Genomic DNA, 18,834 nt, shown 5'->3' on the forward strand with positions numbered 1-18,834 from the left:
CAATTATTAGAATTCCACAAAAAAATATTAATTTGCATAACTCTGGAGGTGACCAATATCTCCTGTGTACCCCAGTCTGTCCTGATCTCCATTCCCCTAGCTACCTACATAAAGGAGGTGACCAATATCTCCTGGGTACCCCAGTCTGTCCCGATCTCCATTCCCCTAGCTACCTGCATAAAGGAGGTGACCAATATCTCCTTTGTACCCCAGTCTGTCCCGATCTCCATTCCCCTAGCTACCTGCATAAAGGAGGTGACCAATATCTCCTTTGTACCCCAGTCTGTCCCGATCTCCATTCCCCTAGCTACCTGCATAAAGGAGGTGACCAATATCTCCTTTGTACCCCAGTCTGTCCCGATCTCCATTCCCCTAGCTACCTGCATAAAGGAGGTGACCAATATCTCCTGTGTACCCCAGTCTGTCCCGATCTCCATTCCCCTAGCTACCTGCATAAAGGAGGTGAAGCGCGAGTCCTTCTTCTGTCGGCTCTTGATAAGCTCCAGAGCAAAGGGCTGGTTGCTGCAGAAAGTGCCCACAGCCTGCTTGATTTTCTCCTCCTCGCCGCCACTGAACTGGAAAACACAGGTGAGCCAGGCCAAGCGCTCATTAACTGTGGAGAACGCACATTGCAGAGCCATACTGTGTATCATGTGTGTAGCTGTGCTACCAATGGAAGCCATGTGTCACCTGAGAGAGTGTCTACACAGGCAGTGGATGACAAGCGTTCACCCTTTCAGACCAGAAGAGGGGCAACACAAGCGGACAGGCTACACCGAGAACAGGGCTGTGAAAGGAGGTCGGCGCCCTTTGCATGTTTGACACAACGTTGTTAAATCTTTTTTTTACCAAAATGCAATATTAGATAAAGGGGACCTGAGTATACACAACGTGTACTTACAAAATGTATTTAATTAATTAGCAAAGTAATGCAACACCCAATGCCCCTGTGTGAGATGACTATTGTCCCCCAATCAACAACTGGATGTTCCACCTTTAACCGCGACAACAGCAAATGAACACTCCCGTTAGTTTTCCCGATCAGCCCCTTGGATACATTTTGGTTCGCTTCTACATACTGAATTTTGCGGATGTTTCAGGTCTTGCTAACAACACCTCAATTGGATCTAGGACCTAACTTTAGCGAGGCCATTCCGAAACTTCCGATACCTGTTGCTTTTCAGACGGGGAATTGTTTGTGTGCACTTCTCCACGGCACTCTTGGCTAGGTGCCAGCCCATCTGCACCACACCATCATTTCACCGTTTTACTTCCATTTCACAAAACACAGCAAACCATCTTTACCCTTCAGTTCAAAGCCAGTTTAGAAGATGATAAGCAATCCCATACAAAAAAAAAAGGGGGATGTTTATACCGCAGTGAAAAGCAATTTCAGTCAACGACAAAGCTTTAGTGGATTGCCAGAGAGAAAGAAAGACTTCTCTCCAACAGCACAATTATCATATAAATCATATTCCGTCAGAAAAAAAATACTTTTAAAGACAAAGAAAAGAGCAGTACTCACCCAAGAAAGCAAGTCGTCTCCTATTTGGTCGATTACGGATGACTCATTCCTTTTCCGAATTGCTGCCATTTGCTCGGATATCGAAACTGAAATTCAAGATGACAGGGAATGAGAGGGTCATTCTCTCATCGTGTGCACGTGTATGCAATGGGGGGAGATTAAGTACGATATCAGTGGAAGCGTGGAAGTGTATGGACATGTGCGCATCTGTATGTGTACATTAGTGTGTTTTGTGCGAGTGTGTGATGAGGAGTTGGACGATCTCCCGTCACAAATCATTGCCTCGGTGTTTTATACATCTTCAGTCATCTGGGATATAATGCCCACCGAACCAAATTCCTGGATTTTGTTGAGTTGTGTCATCACGGTCAAGTGTTTTAATCCTGGTTGCGGCACACCAGGGGCCTGTTTTAAGGCAGTAGAGAGGATGTCTTGGGGGAGTGGGGGGACAGAGGACGTCTTGAGGAGGTGGGAGGGGTAGAGAGGGCCTGGAGTACATTATGGGGGGGGGGGGGGGGGGTAGAGGACGTATTGGGGGCATGGAAGGGGTAGAGTGGAAGTTGGGGGGGGGGGGGGGGTGTAGAGAGGACGTCGTGGGGGGGTGGAGAAGATGTCGTGGAGGGGGGGGTATAGAGGACGTCATGGGGGAGGGTGGGAGGGGTAGAGAGGATGTCGTAGGGGGGTTGAGAGGACGTTGTTGGGGGGCTAGAGGACGTCAAGGGGGGAGGGGGGTAGAAAGGACATCGTAGGGGTGGCAGATGTCTACCGTGTCATCGCGCTCTACCCCTTTTGGTAACATCAACTGTCTCCTCATTTTTTGTTACAGCTTTGATTTAGTGATTAAAAGGACCATCAATATACACACTGGCACCCTACACTGGCACACTACACAGGCACCCTACACAGGCACCCTACACTGGCACCCTACACTGGCACCCTACACAGGCACCCTACACTGGCACCCTACACAGGCACCCTACACTGGCACCCTACACTGGCACCCTACACTGGCACCCTACACTGGCACCCTACACTGGCACCCTACACTGGCACCCTACACTGGCACCCTACACTGTCACCCTACACTGTCACCCTACACTGACAAAGCGAAAAACATTCTAAAATGTTCACTAACTAAACTAACTAACTAACACTATTAAGTTTTAATGGTACAAAAAAAAAAAAAACATTTACAGCAACGTTTTCGACAAAGAGGCTTTTGAATCTCCGGTTCGCATGGATTTCTGGCACAGAGGGATTCAAAGGTCTTAAAATTATTACTAAAATGTACTTTTTGTTAGATTGGCCAAGAATGTTTCTTATCGGTGCATCCCTAATTATTAATCATAATTAACTTAAAAAAATACAATCAACATCCATGTGCGTGCATGAATATATGTATGTGCAGGTACCATGTAGTTGAACGATGTCCTCTAGGTTGGTGAAGATGTTCTTGATGTCAGCAGGCGGCAGTATGGCCTCTCTGGTGAGCTTCTGGTAGAAAATGTTGTCCAGCACTTTGAGCATCCGCAGGTGGGCTCTCTCAGTGTAGAACAGCTCTGTCAACGCAGACAGCTCTCATCACTATGCCAGACACACACTGACAAAATAACTACTGTAGACAACCAAAAAATTGCAATAAAAAGTCAATAGAAGGTGTCATTAATAAAAGGAGAACGTCATTAACAACACAGAGAGTTTGTAGACAATAGGTTTGCAGGGCTATTAATGTCACTGTATACCAATCCTTTGGTACAAGATCATATTAATGTCACTGTAAACCAATCCTTTGGAACAAAATTCTATTAATGTCACTGTAAACCAATCCTTTGGTACAAAATTCTATTAATGTCACTGTAAACCAATCCTTTGGTACAAAATTCTATTAATGTCACCGTAAACCAATCCTTTGGTACAAAATTCTATTAATGTCACTGTAAACCAATCCTTTGGTACAAAATTCTATTAATGTCACTGTAAACCAATCCTTTGGTACACAATTCTCCTTATCAGCAAAGTGTGAACGGAACACAGACACACAGACACACGGCGTTGAGTTACTTGAAACCACAAAATGTCAATAACTACGGCCCAGAATGCATCCCGGTTACGCCATGTGGCCAGAAAATCCCAAGGGCCCTATTCATTTCTATTATAGCAACGGGGTAAGTGTGTTAACCGTCGTGAAAGAGGAAGTTACCATTGATGACTTCCTGCCTCTTGATCTCGTGGGGCCTCAGCCCGGCCAGGACCTCTCGTCCCACCAGCTGCTGCCAGTTGAGGGGGTCGTGCTCAGAGTCGGTACCTCCCTGGTCATCTTCACTCTGCACCTCCACGGAGCCAAGGGCATCCAACCTGGGAGAGGCAGTAAGAGAGAGATATTCACAGCCGACCTTGAGTGTCTGGAATATTGTTCCCGAATGAAGACGTTGGCAACACATGGAAGGGCTTGCAATATTTACCACGTGATGGCATTTAACACGGCTACCACACAAGGATGAAATGGCATGTAAATACAAACTAAATTAAAAAAACTAAACAGTCCCAACCCTTAAAGGGGCAGCAACAAGTATACAAGGTTACAACCTTAAATAAACCATCAAACCGAGCTACACAGCATCTAATGATGTATACCACTTCCAACCAGACTAACCACTTGAGAGCTCACATTTTGACAGTAGAGGTTTAGGGCCCTGACTAAAAGCTCTATTATCAGTAGTGGCAGGCCAAGGCAAAAATGTGACGGAATATATTCACCTTCTGATCGCCTTTGGTGTTCCATCAAGAATTCTGTAACAAACAGGGACTATTTATAACAAGGCCTGCATTACAAAGCTTCCCATACTCATCAAGATGCACTCTGCCTTCAGTCTAACATAAAATGCATAATCCCAAAACAATGGGGGACAACAGAAGCAATGAAGTTAGCATTTTGTGGAAGGGCAAACAGGATGAAATTGTCGTATTAAAACTGTTCGTTTTTTCTCAGTACCCGTTTTCATCAGTAAAGCTGTGATTACCAATTTAGTGTACTTCATCTAACCAAGCCCTAAAAGCTCCATGCTTCCCTTACCCGCTCTCCCGGTCCTCCTCCTGCAGCTGGTCCAGGCTGTAGTCAAACTGCATGTTAGGAGAGCAGGGCAGACTGTCCAGGTCTCCGGCCACCTCGTTCAGCCGGGAGAGGGCAGAGTTGGGGGTTCCACCTGGGGGGTTGGCGTCAAAGGGAAACAGCGAGGGAGATAGACAGAAACCGTAAGACCAGGTGGTGAAACAGCAGGCAATATGGCAGCAGTGACAGATGTCGGAGTTCAAGAATGTCGGAGGCCAGAACAGACTGCCCGTCACTGGACTCCTGAAACACCATGGGGAGAGAAACTGCGCCCACTTTACACACAAACGCAACCTAAATATTTTCATGTCGGCCCTGGGATTTCAATTTAGACACAATAGTGCAATTCCAGCTGTAAAAGCACAATTATTAGTCATTTGTATGTGCTTACATTCTTCAACCTAGGCACATGGCTACTTGGGTTGTGTTTTAGACTAGAGTATTTGGGGTAGGTGGCGGTCTGAACTAGGGTACTTGGTTTAGTATGTATTCTAGACTAGAGTATTTGGGGTAGGTGGTGGTCTGAACTAGGGTACTTGGTTTAGTATGTATTCTAGACTAGAGTATTTGGGGTAGTTGGTGGTCTGAACTAGGGTACTTGGTTTAGTATGTATTCTAGACTAGAGTATTTGGGGTAGTTGGTGGTCTGAACTAGGGTACTTGGTTTAGTATGTATTCTAGACTAGAGTATTTGGGGTAGGTGGTGGTCTGAACTAGGGTACTTGGTTTAGAATGTATTCTAGACTAGAGTATTTGGGGTAGTTGGTGGTCTGAACTAGGGTACTTGGTTTAGTATGTATTCTAGACTAGAGTATTTGGGGTAGTTGGTGGTCTGAACTAGGGTACTTGGTTTAGTATGTATTCTAGACTAGAGTATTTGGGGTAGTTGGTGGTCTGAACTAGGGTACTTGGTTTAGTATGTATTCTAGACTAGAGTATTTGGGGTAGGTGGTGGTCTGAACTAGGGTACTTGGTTTAGAATGTATTCTAGACTAGAGTATTTGGGGTAGTTGGTGGTCTGAACTAGGGTACTTGGTTTAGTATGTATTCTAGACTAGAGTATTTGGGGTAGTTGGTGGTCTGAACTAGGGTACTTGGTTTAGTATGTATTCTAGACTAGAGTATTTGGGGTAGGTGGTGGTCTGAACTAGGGTACTTGGTTTAGAATCAAGTTGCGTCTCACCACACTCTGAATCTCTACTGCCTCCGTCGGAGGTGTGACTGTTGGCGGCACTGTTGGGGACCAAACTGGCGTTGATTGAGGAGGAATGTGTGAGCTCAGAGCCCTCGCTGGACTGACTGGCCCTCAGCCGCCCCGCCTCCAGGTGCTCCAGGGCCCCCAGGCAGGGCTGGGAGAGCTGCTTTTGGGGCCGCGGCTTGTTGAGGTCCACCGCCTTGCCAACTGCTCACATAGACGGGCAGGCAGAAAGGCAGTCAGACAAACAGGCAGACAGCGACACACACCCCACTGTCCATAATAACAATAGTATTTGCAGAAGTGTATGTTAGCGATGACCATCTTAACAGTCCTGTTCTCTCCAGGGGCGCAGGGTTCCAGTAATCTCAAATACTCACTAATACATTGAAAGACTTGAAGCCTAGTGGCGTTGGTAACCCTAAACGCAACCAAGCCTGCTTCATGAAACTAACCAGATGTGGGGTCCACTCGGCTGGGCCGGCGTTGAGGCCCAAGGATGCTGGGAAATCTGGTCCGTTTCACCTTCTCCTCGCCACCCTCCTTCTCGGTCTTGATGCTCTTCTGTTAACGACAGACATGACATCACCGGGAGCTGATATAATGGGGTACAGTTGAGAAGAGTTTGGGTAGGAGGCTTGGCGTGGCTTAAGGGTAGACTAATACCTTGATCTTGGGGAGAAAGTTGATGCGGACCCGTTTCGACTCCAGGCTGCGTGGCTCTTTGACCCTGACTCCGAGGTGCTTCATGTAGCTGAGGATGACGAACTGCATAGTAGTGCTGCAACAACAGAGACCGTGACAGCAACAAAAAAACGATGAGAACTCAGGACCGAGAGAGAACGGTTTCCCCATCGCATCCTCCGGTAAGTGGGACAGACTGGGATTCATGAAATGAACTATATGCTGAAGTGTCTTTAGCGTGGATTGGCCATATGCTGGGAAAACAACAAGATGTGCCGTCCATTTATTAATCGTCCGGGATACGCCGGGACCATATGGCTCTGGAAATCAGGTTGTATTACAACGTCAGACAGAGTCCCTTATGAATCCAGACACTACAGAAATGTCATTTTTAATTAAAGAGGTTGGCAAAGAGCTCATGTATCTAGATGGCCTCGGGGATGTGACTTCTGTGTTAAATGTCAAATGTTCCACCTCAAAATCTGTTAATACCACGTTCATGTCTCCTAAACCTCCCTAGTGCAATGCACTTGACCAAATCCTCTGAAAAGCCCAACAGCCTGTGCTCCCAACCAAAGCTTAAGTTTCGGGAAAATGCACCGCAGAGGATATTTTTGTGTGTGTTCGCGACCACAAACAGATCTGGATGATGCTTCACAAGTACAGAATGAAGGCATTGACTTAGTGCTTACTCTGGTTCGTGGGTGAAGAACATGTAGCTACATTGTGCCTTATGGAACACCAACATTTTCTGTTAGTACACCAGAATCAAAAGATGAGGTGAGGTTATCAAGCCGTCAGACTTTCAGTTATATGATTGGTAAACCTTACCATTTCTCTTCCTCTGTAGGCTGAGTTGTCAACCTAAAATACAGCAAGAACATATATTAAAATATGGCAAGACATTTTATTGTCCAAAGAAATGATTCTGGTCAAATTGTAACATTTAAAATGAGACTAACAGAAAAGGGCATTATCAAACGGCAGTCAAACGTATTTCTATCCGTGTCACGGCTAAAAGCAGGCCACTGATGTTGAACAACTTCAAACATCCTATGTTCAAATAAGTGATTTGTTAGTGTGGCTACTTACAAGACTTCCTCAATCTTGGCAATTATGTTTTCAGCACAGGAGCGTTCTCTCTCCAAGGCTACCCGGTCTCTGACACGCTCTGTGTCCAGCCGGGTCAGTTCCACCTCTGCCACGGTCAAACCCATACTGCGCTTCTGCCTGCACACCACACAAACCATACCATTCTGTATATAGTATGCTCATAACAGTCTAATGCCAGCTTATAATATGCTAAAGGCAGCTTATAATAGGCTAAAGGCAGCTTATAATAGGCTAAAGGCAGCTTATAATAGGCTAAAGGCAGCTTATAATAGGCTAAAGGCAGCTTATAATAGGCTAAAGGCAGCTTATAATAGGCTAAAGGCAGCTTATAATAGGCTAAAGGCATCTTATAATAGGCTAATGCCATTATGCCATTTTCACAAAGAGAAAAAGCTAAACTATCTATGTGGAAAAAAATCTTGGAAGGGAGGCCAGGTGACTGACCTGAAGTCCTCCAGATTCCTCTGAATGTCAGTGAGCAGGGTGTCCTGTAGCATCTGGATATACTGGCGATTGAGCTCCTCGGGGACCAGGTCTGTCCTCCGCCGGTCTGTGGAACCAACACAGTAACACAGTTAGGGAAACAGACATGAAACAGAGCTCAGCAACTGGAGTGTAAGCGTGTGCCTGTCAAACAATCACACTTTGATTATACCTGATGTGGCATTAAATGGGGTCAACAGCCAACCACACACAGTGAAAATGATTGAAGAACACAGTGAAACTGAGGACATTTGAGTACAACGTACAAAATGTTGGGTGGGTGTAAGGGGGGGGGGGGGGGTTTAAGAGAGAAACCAAAACACTGGAAAGGCGAGGCCTGTCGGAATTATTACATAACTGCCCCGATCGTGATTATTTGAGCCAGATTGTAATTATTTTTATGTCAACAATCTTTTTGCACAATATTTCGATTCCAAAATCATGTTTCCAATCTAGATAAGGGTTTTTTACACCAATGGTGGAAACGTCTCAACAAATACCACACGAATGATGTCTGTTCCCATCAGTTAGGGTGTCCAGGGTGTGAGAGGGGAAGAGCGTTTGACCGCTCTGCAGAAGGTTATAGGCGGATCGTTTACTGAAACTTATTTGCTTCTTCATTTCAGTGTTTAAACCCAATGCACTGTTGTGTTATTTCACAACATTATCATTTAACAGACAACTGCGTTCCAGTCACTTATTTGTTGCATCAACTCGGATCGACAAAAGAAAAACACTCAAGCATGTGAAACATCCTTTTATATTGTAAGTCAACCTTTGTCATTTCCAATCATATTTTCTAATGAGATAATGTGCATTAAAATGCATGGACAGAAATATGCTATCCCATTGCACATTAACGTTTGAAAATAACTGAATTAACTGAATAAATTAATGATATCTAACATATATTGTTTTATATTATTTGTCTGTAAATTTCTAAATAAAAGCTACCAAATGAAACACCCCTACTATATGCATATCTGAAGGCCTACATTATACGTTGCCTTCGGAAAGTATTCAGACCCCTTCACTTTTTTATGGAGTTACAGAATTCATCTACACACAACACCCGCTAAAGTGAAAGTATTTATTTTATATAAATTAATCAAAAGACACAGGATGCATCTGAGCTCAGGAGTGCCATTTCAAATGGTCAGAACACTTGTGTGCTTTATATTTTTCAGTTTTTCATTCTAAATAATGAAACCATATTCATGCTTTGTCATTATGGGGTATTATGTATCAATATCCGGCCCAAAAACCTTTAATTATAGGCTCAGTTTATAAGACAACAAAATGTGTAGAAGGTGAACGGGTCTGAATACTTTTCGGTGGCCCTGTACACAGAAATAACTTGGCAAGGATTTTCCAGCATGGGAAGAGAATACAAATGAAAGCAAAACATCAAACACTCACCAAGGTCAGAAGGGATAGAATCGGGAACAGCTACTTTTAAATTCTGCAGGGAAAACAAAAAAACATTCAAACGGGTCCAAACAAAACCAGAATTGTTTACACGCGGCCAATCATAACGCCAGAGTAAATATAGCATGTAAGGAAAAGCATGGTACCCCTGACCCGTGCAGAAGAGTTCTGAATGCCCTCGTCTGTGTAGTATTAAACTGACAACACAAAGTACACAATAAAGCCCTGGGCCCAAGGCAACATGAGATATTGTGAAGGGAGTTAGGGATCCAGTGGTCATAGAATAATGAAGGTCCCTACAAAAGGAGAAATATATAACTGCAGGTGGACTCCTGGCAGAATAAACCAATAATTTTATCCACAAACACATTCCACTGCGGTGACACTGGAGCAGTTTGTCACACGCATCAGGGGATTTAGGAGCTCCACCAAAGCAGAGAGCAGGGCTTCGGCTGTGGCATTGTCAGGTTTGGGAAATAACCATCCAAGCACGGCCCGCGCTGGCTTGGCCCTGCTGTATGGATACCAGCCGTGACTCGTGGTGACCACGAGGCCTGACGTGAAAACACGTCCTCAGAGTGGGAGTGCTTAAAGGCGACATATGATCCGGCTACACAGACAGGAGGTGAGTGGCGGCCCCCTGCCTCTGAGACTCAATATGAATGCCGATTGTAGTTCAGGCCACACCGACTCTACTCACAGCGCCCCGGTCGATGAAGAACGTGTGGAAATCCATGAACACCCGCCTGGTCTCTTTAGGGTTGGTCTGCTTGTACAGGTCAGCGTAGAGGTAGCACAGCTGAAGGGGCAACAGTTAACATTAATACCACGCACGTTTTGGGCGTCCGTGCGCACCGCCCAGGACTGACGGGTGCTGCGTGTAGCCCCCCCCCCCCCCCCCCCCCCCCCCGTTCAAACACTGTCTTACCAGCGGCGCAGGATCAAACTGGGAGACGACGTGATGCAGGAACGCCGCCAGGTGGGCAGGTCTGGACTTGAGCAGCTCTATGCTTTGGAAACAGCTGCACTGGCCGTTGACCTGAAACACACAGCGTGCGTGTCAGTGTTTGTACAACGAGGCGGCTTAATAGAAAATCCTCTCAGGGATGTTTATCAGTCTGCCGCCCTATGAAGGGGGAGCGAGAGACGGGACAAAGGCAACAGCACGCTGGCACTCCCCGGTGTTTGTAATGGATGTGAAAAGGGAAACCGTCAATGCTGACTATTGAAACACAGGGAAGTTCCCCGCCATTTTGATGTGATTACCTGCTCCTGCTCAGAGTCAAAATAATCGTCCTCGGCTCCGATGATCTGGGAGACGATGCGCGAGGAGGGGCTGCTGACAGTGGAGGGGGACAGGGACTCCTGGGGGAGGAAGACAGGCACTCAGGTCTGTCGCTCACAGAGTTTAGCTAACCACCGCCGCTAAAAGGAGGTGTTCGCGAAGGGGGACGAGCGTCTGCGGAACCTGGGATCGTCTTCACGAGGCGTGTAAACACTGAACAGCTGAAACGCGGGGAGTAACTCCCAGGACACATTATGGGTTTCTGTTGCAGAACACTTCGCGGTACATGTCCCAGGGACAGTTCTTACCAGGTCTAGAGTATATTCCGGGTCAGGGGAGTGGCAGGAGTTCAAGCTGTCTCGAGGCGTGCTCTTTGGGCTGTGGCACGACAACAAGTCCCTCTGGCACATGCTCTCCGGGGAGGCGAGGGCAAAGCCGCGGAAAATCTTTAAAAGGAGAACATGGGTAAACGGTAACTTATTCACCTAGGTGGAGCTGGGTTGTCTTAATTGGGGCACAAAATGAACAAATGCGGGCTTGAGACTACCTGGGCCGATCCAATGAGTGACACATACAAACGGACAAACCATTTAAAAAGTTGTCTAACGCATCATCTGATGAATAACAACTTACTCCGGTGAAAAAGCCCACAACAACAGATCTGGCTAAACAACGGGCGGTGCTTTTCCCATGTACAAAGCCAAAGTGGGAGACTGATTCGTGAAATCAAGTTCACGATTGACTGATTCAATATCCCGGGCAATCCATTACCTTCACAGCAACACACACACACACACACAGATGATCAAGTAGTACGTACAGGGGACAGAGTGCTGCTGCTCCACGACAGGTCGTTGCTACTGTCCCCCCTGGAGGACGATGTGTGGTCCAGGTCCACCGTGCTGCCGTCGTCTCCGTCGCCCAACAGCAGGGGGTCCTGAAGACCACAAACACATCTCGCTCTCACAACCACAGGAGAACGCAAATGCAACCAACGGCCGCACATTGAGCATACAGTAGTTTCGTCAAAGCTTGGAAACTATTATTTAGCCATCTTTACTAGAAACAAACAAACACAGGACACTGGTTTAAAGAGCAGGCGAGGCGCGTTACCTGGGCACCCCCAGTGGCCTTGCTGAGCTGGCCCTGCAGCTGTGGAATGTGCTTCTTGGCTTCCTGGATGTCCTTCAGCAGTCTGGGCGTCGGGTTCCTGCTGTACTCATCCTTCATTGCCTTTGGAGAGGAGCGCAGACAGCAGCAAAACTCAGCCGGGACAAAGAATCATTAGGTTCCCGAATTGGGCGTATTTCATACGAACCAAACACTCCTTTAAAAAAACTGAATAAATAACCTTCCCCCCGCCCAGCGGAGTGGCTAGTGTAACGCTGTGAAACACTGGGGGAGGGGACATGGAGGTGGCGGTATTGACTGGTGACTGTTTCACTGTGTGACAACAGGAAAAGCCTTGTTCTAATCAACATGTGCCACAAACTCTGGTGTTATGCTAACCGTCTCAAAGCCGATAATTCCAGCACCAAGAGAAAGGCCTCTTATGCTTCTAAACGTCTACGACGCCAAGCTTTTTACAAAGTCTGGGCACTAAACATCTACTCAGAAACAGACCAAATGAGTGGCCTCCGAAAAGCCATTTTATGACAACATCTAACTTCGACTGAGAAGAAATTCTCATTTACAAAAATGACCTGAGAAGCAATTACAATTAACCGCTTTGCTTGGGGACAAAATTTTAGATTTTTCACCGTGCCCCCTCTGGGATTCCCGATAAATTGAAATGAGTGTGATGTGTTAACCGCTAGGTCACCCACCAGGTCTGTTTTCATAAAGCCCCAATGGAGGGCAGCTGATTACACTCCCTAAATACGGCACTTGCCCTCCTAAAATCAGTCTTCACAACCGGCATTAGCAGAGAGCTTGTCCTCGTTCAACGGATAAAATGCCAACCTGCAAATCTTGTTGCTCCTTGGACAGCATCTTCTGCAGGATGTCAACCTTTTGGCTGTGTACGCTGTTGTTCTCCTGTGTAGCGGGGGGGGGGGGTAGAATATTCAAAGAACTTTTATTACGTTTGAAATTCTCTTGGCGTGGCGTCAAACGCATTCAGCTGACTCACTGGGGAGGACACCAGTTGTAATGAGGTAGTTCACTAAAGACGGACAGGCTAATAGGTCCGGAGGAGATTCAGGAGGAAGATGAGATGCAGAAGAGCAAGGCGCATTTACCCATATTGGCAGAGGAGACGTGACGCGCTCCAGGGGGCTGTAGGGGCGCTCCCCCGTCGTCTGTCCAGGGGAACTGGGGGAGGTGACGGAGAACCCTGCCTGGCCCCCCAGGAACCCCAGCTCAGCCTCGCCCTCCGACAAAGGGATCTGGGGTAACCCTGGGGGTCTTCCCAACACCGTGAGGGCCACATAGGAGCCAGCTGAAGAAACAAGACAAATATGGTTCAACAATATTATTTCGGGGGGAAAAAAGGGCCTAATTCTGACTTTCCCAGGCTAGTCGGCGATCTGGTAGTGATATACTGCCAATGTTGGCACGGCACCCAGGCTATGACTTTCCAGTTCCAGTAGCATACATCAAAACTAACGACATTCTGCAATGCTTACATTTGATGAGCTTTACTACTTCCACATGGTTCGAATGCGTTACTAGCGTCCCGTTCACCTAGAAGAAAGGAAAACAGTCACTCTGTTAGAATTCATTCAACGCTGACTGGAAATCACATTCGGTAATTTCCTGACCAGCCTAATGTCAATTCGGTAATTGATTAATCCGCCCTCCGCACACACAACTCTGCGACTGATGTTTTCTGTTCTAACGGGATCTAACCAGCAGGGGGCGGTGGGGAGCTGCCGTTTTCAAATAGCCCTAAGATCATAAAACGTGAAGTGACTGGATCAAAGAGATGGAGAACTGGGCAGTGTTCAGCAGGCAAGAAACAGGGGTGGGGTGTTGGGGGGGGGGGGGCCCACAACCAGCTGAACATCGTCCCCCCCTCCCCCTGGGGACTTCGAAGGACAACGCACCTTGATTATCCTGTCACCAGTCTGTACACCTGCACGCTCGGCAGCGCCATCTAGAAGAGGAGGGGAAGATGTCTGACGTTACATTCAACTGGAAACGGTATGATGGTCCAATGAACCAGCTGAATAACCAATGTTTGCAGTGCAACATAAACGTAATGATGAAATAAATAATATAACGGTATAACAGATTGTATACCGTCGCGACAGATTGAAGGACCTTCATCCGAACACCTTTCTGCAGGGAATTATTTTATTGTGGTGTCAAAACCTACGACTGCAAGACCCCAAGTGTTGCCTGACCGCATGGGCACTGCTCATGAGAAACTCTGGGCCCCTAACCATAACAGTGGTTGTACTTTGTACTGCTATAACGGCCCATTAGGCTGCTCTACCCCAGACACAGGGATTTAGGAGACTGAGAGAGGGCTCATTATGGGATAGGATTCAGAGGAATATTATAGAGTAGAGAGGCAGCTTAGACATGGGGGATCGCTGGCACCAGAAATGACTGCCTGTGCTGTCACAACATAAACACCCTTGGGACTTCATACACGTCAGTGCATCTTGTCCCGCTACTGCTTTAAAGGGACAGCTGTGAATTCTGAGGATTTAAGCCCTTTACCACTACCACTGAATCAGATGAACTTGGGGATGACATTTTTGTCTCGGCATGCAGTTCAAATGAAATTGTTACATCAGTTTAGCATTGTCTAATGTTCTGAACATCCAGTACATAGGTATTTTCTTCACTGCAACAAGGAAAGTGTGGTCAGTTAACCCTGCATCAGAAAGATGACTAAATGGGCTGATATATTGTATGCGTGTAATGTATAAGTATAAAAACAAATGCATTCAATCCATCATTCCAATTTGTTTATAAAGCCCTTTTTACCTCAGCAGTTGTCACAATGTCCTTTTACAAAACACCCAGCCTGAAACCCCAAGTAGCAAGCAACAACAGTGTTGATGCACAGTGGCTAGGAAAAACTCCCAAAAAGGGGCCAAAACATAAGAAGAAACCTAGAGAGGAACCAGCCTCGGAGAGGTAGCCAGTCCTCTTCTGGCTGTGCCAGGTGAACAGTGAAGTACAATAGTAGTAATTAATAAGTGTATGTGGGCTGTGTCCAGAGTCTATACAACCTAATCCAGGTCAGATGCATGACCACATGGACAAGGAGAGGGACAACCCAGGGGGGAGGATTGGTCAGCGGAGTGGAAGCTGGGATTATGGCATGATAGGACCATTGGTAGGTAAACGTGATGTGGACTAGCCTACAACACTTGCATTCAGGGTAAAGCTAACAGCCTACGTAACTTCAATTGAGAGACACATGACCAAGCACATTCATAAGTGTACACACAAATTGAGTATACAAGCGCTTCCTTTTTTTTTTTCTCCCTTTCTCTCCCCCTCTCCCCCCCATCTCTCTCCCCCTCTCTACTGACAGTGCTTTACATTCAGACTAGTGCCTAATGTGGGCAACTCACTTTGCATCAGCTCCAACTGGTGACCTTGTGACAAAACACATCAGCCTCTATAAGAGTCCAGACAAGGGCTGCCTTAGATTAAGGTTCTGGTAGAATTCCCGTCTCTCATAAAGATTAATTGGCATTCCACCAGCGACTCGGACTCATTTCCAGGTGAGATCATAATTTCTTTTCAGCAGTTGTTTGGCAGATTTTCTGGTAACACTTGGCACTGAGGACCTACACGTTTCCGACACTGAATGTTAACAGTTCTTCCAACAAAACGTGTGAAAGAAAGGAAACCTGAGTGAACAAATGACACTACTACACATGTATTTAATAAACAAAGTGACAACACCTGATGCCCACTGTGATCCCATCTCCTCCATATACAATAACTTTCAATTTGTGACATCTTTGAGCCATTTTCAGGGCAAAATACCATTTGGGTTTAGGTTTGCCAATTACGTCATTCCAAAACACAACATCTGAGGCTTGTAAGCAGTAAGCAATTCCAATGCAGACTTGTGCGTTTGGAAAATCGTCTCACTACAGAACTAAAATGAAGTGCAGCTCAAGGTCACGGAAAGTTGGCCTGACATGCTCCTTCAGAACTCTCTGACAAAGAGCAGTATTCTTAGTTCCTTCAATGAAGGCAAGCTGTTGTCGAGGTCCTGACTTCTTCCTCAAAACATCACAATCAGGTTTGCTAAAATCCTGTCAAGACATGTGGCAGAATGTTCTATGGACAGACAAGTAAGAAGTGAAGATTTTTTTTGTTGGTATATATGGGTATGTAATGTCTTTAAGAAAATAAGGCATTTTTGGATGTGGTGGCGTGTCAATCTTACCTTCTTTAACAAGCTGCACAAAAACAGGGTTGTCGCCACTCACTGTCAGCCCAAAGCCATTCTCATCTTTCTGAATAATCACACATCGCTGGACAAGCCCTTTGCAAGAGAGAGAGAGAGAACAATGACATCACAAAGAGGCTCAGATCCTCTTCAGAGAAGGCCGGTGTGCAAGCAAACCCAGAAACCCTTAGGTGGCCTTGTGACGAGAGAGGTGACGGGGCTAAAGAACAACACTGCGACCCAAGACAAATCAAAACAAGGCCCACCACTGCGGTCACTGGTCACTGATTAATTAAACAGAGTTAAGTAAACGCTACGGATACGGCAATCTGTAGGCTAATGTACACACATCGGTTAGCGAGTGGAGAGTTAATGGAAATCAGAATTACCTACACACACCAAGCACGATAAGACTGACATACTTGGTGTAACGGGGCTGTAGGTGGTGGACAACATACTGGGACAGGATACACCGAGGAGGAGGTCATGTCAAAGCGGTGTTTGGAGAGCAGTGTGTTAGTTATTGCCCAGGCGGCTCAGGGTCAGTAAGTGGACAAATAAACCTGTGGATAACTGGAGCCCTTCTGAACTGAAGGCCTGAGGAAGTATTGAGGACTGCCTGCCAGGTATCAAAGAGAGCCATGCCCGTGACTGTAAGACACTATTAAAAAAAAATGCTTGTTCATATCAATGGCCAGATTCAATGAGACACTAAAACCTAATCTACACCTACACTTCACCAGGAAACAAACCCCTCCTGTTCACAGTGCCCCCAACATCTCCAAGACATGTGTGGACGGGACCGCCGGCGGAATGTAACCGCCAGATACGACATTATGTTCACATCCAAGGTGTTCGCCAATGTTTGTACGTCCATTTGTTAATCAGAGATTGTTGCTTCAATTGATTCTGCATGCAAGAATGCAAGCGATAGCCTTTCACCTAGTCTGGAAGATACCTGGAAATGGCCGGGGCTCTGGCTGCAGCACGTGTCGTGGGTAGTGGCACACACGTAGATTGTTTGGGCAGTGAAAAAATGCTTGTTCATATCAATGGCCAGATTCAATGAGACACTAAAACCTAATCTACACCTACACTTCACCAGGAAACAAACCCCTCCTGTTCACAGTGCCCCCAACATCTCCAAGACATGTGTGGACGGGACCGCCGGCGGAATGTAACCGCCAGATACGACATTATGTTCACATCCAAGGTGTTCGCCAATGTTTGTACGTCCATTTGTTAATCAGAGATTGTTGCTTCAATTGATTCTGCATGCAAGAATGCAAGCGATAGCCTTTCACCTAGTCTGGAAGATACCTGGAAATGGCCGGGGCTCTGGCTGCAGCACGTGTCGTGGGTAGTGGCACACACGTAGATTGTTTGGGCAGTGATAGACCGCGTGCATCTCCACGGTCATATTATATAGTGCTCTTTGTCTCGATATGCATACACTCCCCTCCATGGGTCAACTTGACATGGCTCCCACAAACCTGAGTGCTATTTATTTTTTTTACACAGAAACATCCTAGCTGGCCCCTTGAACCTTGGGTCTATTATTCTCATGACAAATGCATCACAGCTACTGCAGTGCAAGTGTGTGTTTGTGTGTGTACACCAAAGCAGAGCAGCAGGGTGTGGGAAGCCAGTGTCCTGACTGGTGTGTGTGAGTGTGTGTGGGGGTAGGGGTGTAGCTGACACAGATGGGAGAGTAGGGGAAGCTAAACAACACAGGCTGGGCCAGGCGAGAGTCACGCCCCAGGCTGGGGGAGGGGTGTGGGGGTTTTAAGGGGGGGGGGGGGGGTGAGAAACGGCACCAACAGCTGCAGGCAGCTTGCTTAGCGACACCAACCAGGAGGAGCTTACCACAGGATTCAGGCTTCCCCTCAGCCAGAACACAGCCACTCTTCTGCACCAAAACGTCTGGCCCACCAGAACCAGGTGGGGGGAAGGGGGAGTGGAGGGCAGAGCAACAGTACAACAAACAGCGCAAAAGGGAAAGAGACAAATAAAAACAAAAAGAGAATATTATGGAAGAAAAAAAAACCAGGGACAGAAATCAACATGAACCAATTGCAGATGGGATGAAATGATGACAGGAGTGTTGTTGTCTGAGTGCGACTATAGAAGCTAGGGCATTGTTGGCTATACAGTATAATGATTATATTTTATTAACACTTGTTTAGGCATGTCAATTCGGTTATCAAAATCAATTATTGTATGGTGATGTTTGTTTTCTTTAAGTAAATATTTGTAAGAAAAATTTAAACCTAAGATGTTGCTTGCTTAAGTATTCAGCCCCCATACATTACGTATTTGGCAGAGCCACATCTCACTGAAATAACAGCTTTAGGCCTTTTGGGGTAAGTATGTACCAGGTTTGATCAGTGTCGGAGGTTAGCTGGATGACGCTTGATGTCCACAAATTTCAAATAGTGCCACATGTTCTCAACGGGATTGAAATTAGGACAGTAGGACATTCACTTTTCCTGCTGAAAGGCAATTTTGCTCCCGAGCTTCTTACTTGAATTTCTCCCTGAATTCATTCTTTATTTTTAACAAGATGCCAAGTCCACGCTGATAAGAATCATCCCCACAGCATGATGCTGCCACCACCATACTTCAGTGTAGAAATGCCAGGTCT

At 46.4% G+C, this 18,834-nt stretch overlaps 1 protein-coding gene across 3 annotated transcripts in view; it reads right to left on the minus strand.

Annotated features, from left to right (window-relative positions):
- Positions 1-18,834, minus strand: part of arhgef12a (Rho guanine nucleotide exchange factor (GEF) 12a) — a 55,218-nt gene that overhangs the window by 9,528 nt on the left and 26,856 nt on the right. For 2 of the 3 annotated variants that reach the window (XM_034294001.1, XM_034293982.1), the window contains exons 4-28: positions 18,057-18,113; positions 16,188-16,286; positions 13,870-13,919; positions 13,450-13,507; positions 13,063-13,262; positions 12,785-12,859; positions 11,936-12,055; positions 11,643-11,759; positions 11,131-11,268; positions 10,804-10,902; positions 10,466-10,576; positions 10,238-10,336; positions 9,529-9,571; positions 8,071-8,176; positions 7,606-7,743; positions 7,345-7,377; positions 6,496-6,610; positions 6,285-6,393; positions 5,818-6,036; positions 4,599-4,728; positions 4,283-4,315; positions 3,726-3,880; positions 2,938-3,084; positions 1,526-1,611; positions 450-575 (exon numbers count right to left, since the gene is read on the minus strand). In XM_034294001.1, the coding sequence (XP_034149892.1) occupies positions 450-575; positions 1,526-1,611; positions 2,938-3,084; positions 3,726-3,880; positions 4,283-4,315; positions 4,599-4,728; positions 5,818-6,036; positions 6,285-6,393; positions 6,496-6,610; positions 7,345-7,377; positions 7,606-7,743; positions 8,071-8,176; positions 9,529-9,571; positions 10,238-10,336; positions 10,466-10,576; positions 10,804-10,902; positions 11,131-11,268; positions 11,643-11,759; positions 11,936-12,055; positions 12,785-12,859; positions 13,063-13,262; positions 13,450-13,507; positions 13,870-13,919; positions 16,188-16,286; positions 18,057-18,113 (2,663 nt within the window). The remainder of the gene's footprint in view (positions 1-449; positions 576-1,525; positions 1,612-2,937; positions 3,085-3,725; positions 3,881-4,282; positions 4,316-4,598; positions 4,729-5,817; positions 6,037-6,284; positions 6,394-6,495; positions 6,611-7,344; positions 7,378-7,605; positions 7,744-8,070; positions 8,177-9,528; positions 9,572-10,237; positions 10,337-10,465; positions 10,577-10,803; positions 10,903-11,130; positions 11,269-11,642; positions 11,760-11,935; positions 12,056-12,784; positions 12,860-13,062; positions 13,263-13,449; positions 13,508-13,869; positions 13,920-16,187; positions 16,287-18,056; positions 18,114-18,834) is intronic. The other variant, XM_034294019.1, reaches the window with a different exon arrangement.

This window comes from Esox lucius, chromosome 1 (assembly GCF_011004845.1).
Source record: "Esox lucius isolate fEsoLuc1 chromosome 1, fEsoLuc1.pri, whole genome shotgun sequence".
Taxonomy (NCBI): domain Eukaryota; kingdom Metazoa; phylum Chordata; class Actinopteri; order Esociformes; family Esocidae; genus Esox; species Esox lucius.